Genomic DNA, 12,356 nt, shown 5'->3' on the forward strand with positions numbered 1-12,356 from the left:
CTGCTGAGGAAAAACCAACTGTGTTGAATATCAGTTTAGATTATTAACATTCCATCTGGTCCACCCTGCTCCAACCCAACTGCAAAATATCCATTATAGAATCTAGGACTGCTACTCAGAATTGCTTTGTCACCACAGGAGGGCTGGTTTCCTGGCTTACGTGAAAGACATCATTGAGGATTAGTACTGCCAGGCCTGATGTTTGGACTTAATGGATTCATGTGAGCCTGGTCAGATGATTTATTGTCATTTTAACAAACCTTTGCAGAATGTCTCCTATGTACAGGGTCTATGTTAGGCACTGGAAGTACAAAAGAAAAAAAAAAAGCAAGCACTTAAGAAAAGCCTGCAATCATAGTAGTGATGGTGTAAGTTGACAATAACATGCTGCTTTGTTATGGTTATTATGGTTAAGAGTTACTTTTGTAAGTACAGTTTCTTTGAGCTAGAAGGAACCTAAGAGATCATCCAGTTAAGAAAATTTATTTTATAGATATGTAACACTGTGAAAGAAAGATCTCTCCCTGATATCTAAAAGAAAACAATAAGTAACATACAATGAAAATAAGGAAAGGTGCATTGTTCAACTTAACCAGGGGGTTTCAAATATCAGTTCATGTATGCCACTGGAAATATCCAACCAGACTTCATGCCTGAATGTTAAAAATGTCACATGAGGATATACTGATTGATATTTGGAATAGATGATCCAAGTTTCCTTCTGAGATTATAACTTGTTAAAAAGAAATAGTGACTTGGGCTATGGATTATTCAAAAGTCATTCTCACACGACTTCAGAATGAAGAATGATTAGTTTGAAGCACACAAACTGGCTAATGCTAAATTTAGTATCTATTTTCTGAGCATGCTCCAACCAGCAAAAGAAGGTGATACAGAAATGTTTTCACTGCTGAGGATTTAAAAATACGTATAAAATCCATGTGTGGATTAGCCAATTTGTAAAATTTGCCACCAATGAGTTCCCCTTTACAAGGTAATTCACTACAAATACTTTTATGACACGTTTCCTTAAAACAAAACATTTGTGAGCCTCAGCTTAATCCTATTTATTTCACTCAATTTTGATAAATTGCTAAAGCAATGAAAGAATTTGTAAAGTTCCACAGGGTCTGTGATAATCTGGTTATCCCTGAACTTTTTAGGTTTGTTCAGTAGCTTGAAGAATAGAGGCTCTAGGGAGGGCCTGTCCAAAGTATACATCCCCAATTCCATTTCAGGGCCTAAGTACTCTTCTTTCTCTTAAAATGGTCTTAAATACCATTTCTTTGTTAACAACTTCCAAATGTATGCCTCTAGCCCATACTTGGCTTACCTCTAGATCATATACTCAACTACCTACCTAATATCTCCTCTTGGATGTCTAACAGTCATTTCGAATTTACTACGTACAAAACTTAGTTCCTGATATCCCCCAAACCTGCTCTTCCTGCAGTCTTCCCCATCTCAGCTAATGGCTATACTTCATTGATCCACATGCTTAGATCCAAAGCCTTGGAGTCAACTTTAACTCCTTTTTTTCTCACATACTCTATCCAGTTAACAACAACATTAATAATCATAGCTGCTAATTCATATAGTGAAGTACTTACTATATGCCAGGCAATGTTCTAAATCGTTTGTATGTTTAGTAAATTGTGTAATCCTTTATTTTTTTAAGATTTTATTTATTTGACAGAGAGAGAGCAGGAGAGCACAAGCAGTGGGAGCGGCAGAGGAAGAGAAGGAGAAGCAAGACGCCTGCCGAGCAGGGAGCATGATGTGGGGCTCGATCCCAGGACCCTGGGATCATGACCTGAGCCGAAGGCAGTTGCTTAACCAACTGAGCCACCCAGGCGCCCCTAAATTGTAATTCTTACAATGACACACAAGATGCGTACTATTACTATATTTTATAGCTAAGAAAACCAAAGCATAAAGAATTTAAGTTGCTTAAGACCATGAAGTAAAGAAGTGGCAAAGCCAATGTTTGAACCCAGACAGTCTGGTTACAGAGTCTATGTTGTTACCCTCTATGTATACTACATTGCTTCAGCAAATGTTTTGGGATCTAATTGCTAAAGAGATGCAGAATCTGACCACATCTCACTGAATCTCCGCTACTGCCACTCTAGTATAAGCCACTATCAACTCTCGCCTGGACTACTGCAATAGGATCATAACTATCACTAGAATAATATTTTTATCATCAATTATTTGTACAGCAGCTAGAGTGATCCTTTAAAAATGTATCAGGTCACAACAGTCTTTTACACCTAAAACTTGCCAGGGGCTCTCTACCTGAGTCAGAGCAAAAGCCAAAGTCTTTACAACGGCCTGAATAACCATGATCTAGCACTGTCAGATCCATTATCTCCTGGCATCCATTACCTCCTTGACCGTATCTCCTACTATTCATTCCTTTACTCCACTGCCACCAGCTACAAAGGCCTCCTTGCTATTCCTGGAATGTACCAGGCATATACCCGTTTCAAGCCTTTTCCACTTAGTGTTCCTCCTGCTTGTAATGCTTTTCCTCAGATACCCACATGGCTTACTCCATCATGACTGCTTTGCTTCAACTTAAGTAGCATCTCTTAGTTGTTCCTGACATCCTGTATGGATGCCAGCCCTTCCTGTCTCCACCATTTTTTCCACAGGTGATGAGGAATAGCAAGATTTCAGCTTTTCTGATAAATTACAAATAAAGCGAAAGTATCTAATGAAAAGGACTAGCTCAGGGATTTTGCATATGAAAGGAAGAACATTTCTCTGATGTATCTAGGTATCTGCAGGGTAAAAATGTAGGGACAGCCTAGAGAAAATGAGGAGTATACAGATGGAGGAAGGATATGGTGCTATGATATTAAAGAAGCAGATTGTACAAAAGACTGAGGTTTCTATTTAATTCATTTTGTAATTATCCTTTGTTTTCCTTATATAAAGCACTGAAAAAAGGTGAATCCCTGCTCTCAAGAAACTCATCATCTAGTTGGTGAGACGTGAAAATGTTGAAGGTAATATATGAAGGTAAAGTACTTGAACACAGAAAGGAGCCACATATTCAGAGGAAGGGAAAGGGAACAGAGGAGGCTTCTTGGAGGAGTTGAAAAGAAAAGAAAAGAAAAGAAATGAGCCTTGAAGCAAGTTTTTGATAGAAAGAGAAGTGGTTAGGAAAAGCATTTCAGGATGACAACCCAGTATGAGCAAAAGCCCGTAAGAAGGAACTGTAATAGCTTTTTAAAGATAATTGAATGGGGTAGCCTGGGTGGTTCAGTCAGTTAAGCATCTGCCTTTGGCTCAGGTCAGGATCCCAGGGTCCTGGGATGGAGCCCCCACTTGGGCTTTCTGTTCAGTGGGGAGCCTGCTTCTCCCTCTCCCTGGCGCGCCCCTGCTTGTGTGCTCTCTCTCACTCTCTCTCTCAAATAATAAAATCTTTAAAAAAAGGTAACTGAATGGTTCATGAAGCTATAAAAATAGGGCTCTGGTGGGAGATGAGCTCCCAAAGCTGGTCTAAACCACTGTTTTGCACTTTATTCCAAGGATATTTCTGAAGGCTTCTCAACGGTAATAGCTATATACTCTCCTTTAGAATCTAGACTTATAGATCCAAAAGCTACTTGACTATATCAAAATCTACATATCCAAAACCAAACACCATGATCCTCTTGTAAACCTGGTTTTCTTACAGAGTTCTCTATCTCAGGAAAAACATCACTATTCATCAGGTACTAAACAAGCAAAAGCCAAAGCCAAAACCAAACCAAAGCCCAGGAATAATTCTTGTCATCTTTTGCCTTTTACCCCTATTCAATACCAAGTCCTATCTATTTTACTTTCCAAATTTCCATCAAATTATGATACTCTCCAATCTATCTCTACTGCTACCACCTTAGGACAAACTCTTGTCTTCTCTCTCCTGGAACACTGACTGATCTACCTGCATTCAATGAGGCTTTAAGTTAAGCTGGAGTGGTTTTTTTTTGTTTTTTGTTTTTTGTTTTTAAAGAAGTCCTGGGGCACCTGGTTGGCTCAGTCAGTAGAGCATGTGACTTTTTTTTTTTTTTTTTAAGATTTTATTTATTTATTTGACAGAGAGAGAGATAGCGAGAGCAGTAACACAAGCAGGGGGAGTGGGAGAAGGAGAAGCAGGCCTCCCACCGAGCAGGGAGCCCGACGTGGGACTCGATCCCAGGACCCTGGGATCATGACCTGACCCGAAGGCAGATGCTTAAGGACTGAGCCACCCAGGCGCCTGAGCATGTGACTCTTGATCTTGGGGTTGTGAGTTTAAGCCCCATGCTGGCATAGAGTTTACTTAAAAAAAAAAAAAGGAAAAAAGAAGTCCTTTTTTTTTTCTTTTTTTCTTTTTAAAGATTTTATCCATTTATTTGACAGAGAGAGTACAAGCGGGGGGAGTGGCAAGGAGAGGGAGAAGCAGGCTCCGGCATTAGCAGAGAGACCGACGTGGGGCCCGATCCCAGGACTCTGGGATCATGACCTGAGCCAAAGGCAGATGTTTAACCGACTGAGCCACCCAGGTATACCGGAAAAAAGAAGTCCTAAACCACCCAATGCCTAAATTCTTTTAGTAGCTTCCCACAATTACAATAAAGAATAAGTATCTGAATATGGTCTATCAAGTCAGTCCTATGTGATTAGGCCCTGGATCTATTTCTCTAGCTTCATCTTAGAGCATGCTTCCCATAGTCTAGTCAAAATTGCCTTTTTCAAGCCCTGCTGCTCATCCTTTCTTCTTACAACAGGGCCTTTGGACATATAATACTGCCTACTTATCCCTTCAACTTTCAGCCAAACACTTTGCTAGGTGTTTGGTATATACTGATGAACAAAACAAGGTATCTCTGCTTTCATGAAGCTTAATGGCTGAGTGGAGAAAATTGGTAAAGATGGAAGAACCAGAAATCAAATAACATAAATTGTGAGAAGTAGTACAAAGGAAAAAAGAGAAAAGGAATAATGTAAGGGGGGAAAGCTACTTTAGACTGGAAGGTCAGAAGAATTCTTTGAACAAGGGCATTTGAACTGAGGTCTCAAAGATAGAAAAGGAAGTTACTCTAACCAGGCTATAAATGAGGGAAAGTATTATTACTGTGAGTTTCATGTGCCAAGAAAATACAGAATTTGGCATTTCATCAAAATCGAGATGAAAATACAGAGTTAAAGCAATTCCAAAAAAGAAAAAAAGAAAAAGGATTTGTCCATTCACTCCTTAGAATTCACCTGGTAAATAACCTGAGACTACATTAACAAAAAGGCTTAGAGGAGGAGAAGGATGCTGAGATAAGAAAAGATCAGTACACAGGAAGGGGCCCACCTGCCCAGTAACCTAATAGAGTATATGGATAACTGTATTTACAAGGCTTATATAACCAATGAGTCAGCAAAAAGTCAGATGTCAATGGGTCTCTTCTGTGCCCACTCTAAGCAGCTAGGAAACTTAGCTCTCTACTGGTTGAGAAGAGGGACCCAAGAACAAGATCTCAGGTTAGACTACAAAAACAATCAACGTTATCTTCCAGCAATACTTGCGTAAGTATAAACCTTCAGGCTTGGAAAAACCTAAGATACAGGATCCAACTTAAAGTAGATTAGAGCAAAGTGATCCCGGTAGGATTTCACAGATCTAATGCAACCCATTTCTTTAACTTGTCATAAAATGCTTGCTACAGATTCCAAAATCAAGACCCCCAAATCTGCTGAAAACCTTGATTTTAAAGAGAAAATATCTTTATTTTCTTGAGGTCCATAAACATTTCAGGGTTATTTTCTACAACTATCTTTTCTCTAATAAAGGCTAATGTGTATTAATGGTAACATAAAAAGTTTTCAAAATAACAGAATTGGGTCTGGCAAAGAAAAATATATAAAATAGAACATAAAGCGATTAAATCACAGTACAGGCAAAGAGATACAGCACTAACAACCACTTGATATTGAACAGCAATGATAATGAACCCAAGACAAACACCCACCAACGCATGGCTATGAAAATAGCAGACTCTTCATCTTGCCTTCCTCCACCCTCCATACTTATGTTCTCAGCCTATTACTGTTCCAGTGGCAACAACTCAATAAGAGCAGGCAGATTTTATTTTATTCTTTTCCACCTTAGGCCACAGGGAAAGCTGGGGGAAAAAGCACAGGGGAGTGGGGGGATTATAACTGTTCAAAGAAAAGAAAGGATATCTGTTAGTCAGCATTCTTTGCTCTGGAAATTCCTGGTTTCTGCCTGTTCATGGACATCTGAGAGAACTTGGTGATTATCTCTGAAGGTCACAACTGATCAAAAATAATGTTTTCCTTTTTGGCTCCTTGGGTCATCCCTCTCCATCAAATGTGATTCCGCAAAATGTTTTAGTTATTGCTAAGAGGCAATTCTATATAGCTGATACAGAAAAGTAAAAATTACAGTTAAAAAAATCCAAGAATCCCCCTGCCCCCAAAAACACAAGCAATACATTTATCTTACCAAAACCCCCTGTCAGGCAGTCTGCTGATTTTGCTTGCCACAAAGCTCATCCTTCATTTGTATATTGCCAGAGCAAGCTTGGATAGTGAAAACAAATCACAACCTCTCTTGATTATGTGCTCTTTCCATTTGTCCCAGCTTCCAAACTGCAGAGGAGCTGTGGCACAGTCTGTCACGGCTGCACATACTTGGTTTCCGAGAATAACGCTGTAAATGAGGACAGCTACCACTGGGAATGCATTCCCCCACCAAAGAGCCAGCCGAAATGAAGCTTCTAGTGGATCCCTGGGCTTCTCACCTTCACAGCCTCAGAGAAGTGCCTTTCACAGAACAGGCAGGTACAGCCGCACCACATCAACATCCCTGCATAGCCAATCCTCCGCAGTGCCCACTTCAGCCTATGTACAGTTCCGGTTCTGTCTCGTACATCAACTCTTAGAGCTTTCTACATCTGGGAGCCTGGGAGGACTCTGTGCTGAATAAACAGAAAGCTTCTGCCAAACAAGCATCGTGTGTGTGTGTGTGTGTGTGTGTGTGTGTGTGTGTGTGTGTGTGTGTGTGTGGTTTTCGTGTGTGTGTGTGTGTGTGTGTGTGTGTGTGTGTGTGTGTGGTTTGCAAGAGCTGCTAATGCAAATGAATAGTTTTACTCTGAGAATGGAGATCACAGACAGTATCTGCCTCTCTTCTGGAGCTGTGAGCATCTTTTATAAAAAACAAAAGCATCAAACTGGTTGAATTAAAGGTACAGGACATTAATTCACCATTCACATCTGTCTTTTAGTTTAAACCAGATAAGGTTTAGAGAAGGTTAAAAACATTCTGAATAAATGTTTAGGTAGCCTGGTTCAATAAATACAAAGAAAAAACAATCTACCCATGTTTATCTTTTAATATTTTATTTATTTATTTGACACAGAGAGAGAGGGGGAACACAAGCAGGAAGAGCGCAAGAGGGAGAAGCAGGCTTACTGCTGAGCAGGGAGCCCGATGTAGGGCTCGATCCCAGGATCCTGGGATCATGACCTGAGCCGAAGGCAGACAGACGCTTAACGACTGAGCCACCCCAGCGCCCCCTACCCATGTTTAGATAAAGGACTAAAACATTGCTGAAACAATTTCTATGTTTTCCTAATGTTTCTTCTCTTATTTTTCATTTTAGGTTCACAAAATAATTTGAATGAAAACTGAGCAAGAAAAAACTGAGCATGAGATGCTAAAGTCTTATTCACTATGGATGAAGGGAAAAAACACTTCTGAAGGAAAAGCACTGGAGTTGTCTGAAGTCTACACAATAGATTAAAACACCACAATCTTAAACCCAGGCTCAGCTCCTGCATCATATACTATTTATTGAATACCCATGATACTGCATGAAAGAATTGAATACCCATGATACTGCATGAAAGAATCTTAAGAGATTGTTTCTGCACCGAAAAAGTCACTTTGGGATTTAGACAAACTATCAAATCTGAGCTTTATTCCTTCATTTGTAAAAGCAGTTCTATGGAATGTGCACAGGAAGAATTTTAGGGATTGTAAAATATAGTGTAGTATGTACAATGTATAATATGTAGAAACATTTCTCTGAGGTTAATACACAGAAAGGATAATCAGACAAGAAGACAATTTGACAGAGTTCAGTGCCTAAAGCTGTGATAATTTCTGTACTTCTACTTAAGTATGGGGCTGAAGCTCAGACCAGCACAGTACTAAGAGGTCAAAGAAGCATTCACCAGCTTCATGTAGCTTCTTTCATTCAAATCAGATGAAGCCCTCTGAATGAAATCCGAACCACCTTAAATTTAAGAATTTGAAGAAAATTCTGGGTTGAAACCGCGGCTCCAGAAATTTCTCTCTCTAGAGACACAGAATTCTGACCTTGACTTTCCAGAACAAATTAATAAAGAATTTAATGACTAATATAAATTCTGTCTTTGCTTAAAAATGAGGTTGCAAGGTTTCAACAGAGTAAATATTTGTTTCTCCAAAAACAACAGAAAAACCAATTCTACAGAACTAGCTAGCATCAACACCAGTGAATGTTTGCTTAATTCTCTTTATTACCATTTTTAATATATCTTCTTTTAAGACAATTATGTTCATTATAGAAAACACACCAGTGGGCATAGAAGAAAGCAAAAATTATTTGTAATATCACCACTCAGAGAAAACCAAACCAAACACTGACATAAGGCTCTTCTATCCTCATTTCCTACCACTGGGATTTTTTTTTTTAAAGATTTTATTTATTTACTTGAGAGAGAGCGTACGCACGCGCATGAGCAGGGGCTGGTAGGTGAGAAGCAGAGGGAGAGGGACAAGTAGACTCCACGCTGAGCACAGAGCTCAACACTGGGCTCAATCCCACAACCGAAACATGACCTGAGCCGAAATCAAGAGTTAGATGCTCATCAGCATTGGAGCCCAATGCAGGGCTCGATCCCACGACCCTGAGAGATCATGACCTGAGCTGAAATCAAGGGTCGTACGTTCAACCGACTGAACCACCTAGGTGCCCCTAACACGCTTGTGTTCTACAGATAGTTCTTATTATTCACTCTCTCTACCCAGTTTTCTTCCTGAAATACAAGTTATAATTGCTTTAGGTGGTTGGAACAATACTAGGAGCAACAGTGATAGAGAAATACTAGTCCTTTTGTTTTTCAAGGAAAAAGAACATTTTTGTCCCAAAGTAAAGTGGTAGTCTGTTCCAGAATTTGAAAAAAGGACAAATCTTGGAAAGTGAATTTTATTTGCCTTGGTTTGTACTACTAGGATCTGAAAAGAGACCATGAAATATGTTCAAATTTTGGCAAAATGTGATCAGTTTTGATGAGCTTGCTTCCTTGGCTTACAGATTAGTGCCTTCATCTTACAACATGGAGATTATTTTTTATCTTTTGTGTAATTTTACTTGATAGCATAATAACTTTATAGCTTTATGTTTATTATGTTCTTAATGAATAAAAAACAAAACAAACCAAAAAGAAAAAGAAGTTCTTTACTGATGAAAGAGCTAAGGTTCTTTACAACTGCATCCCCTTATTATTATAATGTTTTACTGTCATTTTGACCAAACAACCAAGTATCATTTCTCACCATGATCCTGTCTTAATCAAGGATTCAAATCTCCTTGCTGACTCTTGATTTTTCTTTCCCAAAACTGGATCCAAAATACAGAAAAATAAAACTTTTAGAGTAACTTTTATACTGGGCGCCTCGGTGGCTCAGTCAGTTAAGCATCTGCCTTTGGCTCAGGTCATGATCCCAGGGTCCTGGGATTGAGTTCCACATCAGGATCCCTGCTCAGTGGGGAATCTGCTTCTCCCTCTGTCCCTCCCCCCACTCGTGCTCTCTCTCTCTTGCTCTCAAATAAATAAATCTTAGAAAACTTTTATATCTAAAACTATCTTTTAGAGTCTCCTGGAAAGGACTGTACAAGGTACTCTATAAACTACTGCTACTCCAAAGAACAAGACTCTTAGGAACATGCTTCCGAGCTGGTATCACTTAAGACGGCTTTCAGACTATACCCCTACACTGGGTCAGGATGTCTAGGATGCTTTTTAGTCCAGAAGCAGATGTTTCATGAAAACAGATTGTTGACCCAAGTTCTATCTGAACAAAAACTACACAGCACTGAATGAAATGACAAAGGGAAATTTTTTATTGTAGTTATTTGTGTAGAATATTGTTTTTTTTGTGTGTAGAATATTGTTGATGTTACCTTTATGTTCTATTTTTTGTGGCTATATGAGGAAGTCCTTTCACTTTTTCCTTAAACTATTTCCAAACCACATTTTACTAGAATCTGTTTTTGTGATCTGAAATAAAATATTAAGTGGTATCTGATTTTCACTGAATCCTCAGCATTCAGGAACTTACTTAGTTTTCCTTAACTTTTTATGGCAATACAGTTATTTTGCATAGGGTCAATAAGATTCCCATGTCCTTTTTATCAGGCTATAATTGGATTTTGTAACCATATGTTCCTGTAATGTTATATCTGAGAATGAAATCATTTAATCAGATATAAAAAACCACATTAAGGAACGACAGTTGACTTCATATATGGCACCAATGCTTCCAAAAAAGCTCTCCTAGGAAAACTGACCTGATACTTGGTTACAGGGTCCCCTGACTTACAGGTGGTGAGGAAGGTCACTTACTTCCACACTGCAAGCCTTAGAGCAAATGTTGGGATATTTGATATTAATTCACCTAAATTTATCAGCAAAGCAGGTGAAATCTAGTGAGAGAGTTTCTTAGGCATGGTTTCCTAAGCTTGGGATACTAAATAAAAAAGGTGTTTAAAAGTCCAATCTAAGATTCTTTTTGAAAATGTCTACACATAATTTTGTGGCTCAAAACTAAAAACTCTGGATTTGCAAAGAAAATTCAAGGATGTCTGTATGATTTTAGCACTCTTATTGTACCTAAGTAAATAGGTCACAAGTAATGAGACCATTTTGTGATCAAGAATAGTCTTTGAAAATTATGAGAGATCATAAGAGGGATGAGAAACCATCAGCAAAAATTATGAAAGACTAAAATGATAAAAGATTTCAAGTGTCCTTTCAAGGGAATGCCCACTGTTGTCTACTGGATCCTTTGGGGTTTTATGTGATTGTAAAAAAGTCTTCAACTTTGACTTTGGCTAGGTTATTCTGCAACTCTGTAGAAATGGAAATTACCCTGTGGATGGTGTTGGTGATGCAATGCAAATGAATTCTGTCTGGTAGAGAATATATCATTTCCTCATTTCCTTAAGTCCAATTCTCATTTGGACCAATTTTAACACCCTACCCGTTCCTAATAATTGGTTAATTAGTGAGGTAAAAAAATCTGTGACACGTGTTCATTCTGTATCAGAGTCATAATTTTACCTTTAAAAATAACCTTTAACAGGGCACCTGGGTGGCTCAGTAGTTAAACGTCTGCCTTTAGCCGAGGTCATGATGGGATTGAGCCCCGAGTCTGCTGCTCCCTCTCCCACTCCCCCTGCTTGTGTTCCCTCTTTCGCTGTGTCTCTCTCTGTCAAATAAATAAATAAAATCTAAAAAAAAAAATAATAACCTTTAACATTTGGATCCTTACCTTTTATTTCTCAAAGCATCTAATTAAAAAGCAATTGTTTAGCTGGAGTTAGCAAGCTACAGCCTTCTGCCTATTTTTATAAGGCTCTTACAAAAGAGCTAAAAACTATTCTTACATTTTTTAAAGAGTAAAGAATAGCAACAAAAACATGTGAGAGAGAGCAAATGTGACCCTCAAATCCTGAAATATTAATTATACAGCCCTTTACAACAAAAAACTTGCCAATCTTTGCTTTAGGAGCAAAATTAGAGCATGTCAATTGGCACAGACATTTTAATATGAGTGACCAACTAGACAATATAGAAGAGACTGAGGATTAAGTCAGCATTTTAGCAGCAAAGTTACATTAGGACCCAGAATGAGAAAATAGGCTCCTTAACTAAAATACTACCCAGAGATGTATCAGGCATACTGTATATGAAGAAACTGTTTAAATACCATTTTTTCATTATTTTTCAGACTTCTCAGTACTAATTAAAGTTTGCTTGAATATGCCCTTGAACAGAAACAAAACCGAATACAAGTTTCATTAGAATGCAATTAATGCAATAAATTTTCATACTGCTGAATAAATACAATATAATCTGGACATTAACAGATTAAAAAAACAATATGCTAAATTCAGAATTTACTGACAAGAAAATATTTTTCCCTCAATAATACAAACCTAAGACAGAATTTTTATTGTGTTCAACACTGTTGAGTACTGGGGGTGGGGGGATGTTGAAAATTTCATAGGGAAATAGTACTGGGGGGGAATGTTGAAAAT

At 38.4% G+C, this 12,356-nt stretch overlaps 1 protein-coding gene across 9 annotated transcripts in view; it reads right to left on the reverse strand.

Moving 5' to 3' along the window:
- Positions 1-12,356, reverse strand: part of TMCC1 (transmembrane and coiled-coil domain family 1) — a 251,422-nt gene that overhangs the window by 32,873 nt on the left and 206,193 nt on the right. Inside the window, exon 1 of one of the 9 annotated variants that reach the window (XM_027584065.2) lies at positions 6,789-7,019. The exons of 6 other annotated variants lie outside the window; for them this stretch is intronic. In XM_027584065.2, the coding sequence (XP_027439866.1) occupies positions 6,789-6,851 (63 nt within the window). In that variant the 5' untranslated portion in view covers positions 6,852-7,019. Of the gene's footprint in view, positions 1-5,993; positions 6,011-6,490; positions 7,020-12,356 lie in introns of those variants that run through there. 2 more of the 9 variants (XM_027584069.2, XM_027584072.2) reach the window with 2 other exon arrangements.

This window comes from Zalophus californianus, chromosome 1, assembly GCF_009762305.2.
Source record: "Zalophus californianus isolate mZalCal1 chromosome 1, mZalCal1.pri.v2, whole genome shotgun sequence".
NCBI classification, from domain to species: Eukaryota; Metazoa; Chordata; class Mammalia; order Carnivora; family Otariidae; genus Zalophus; species Zalophus californianus.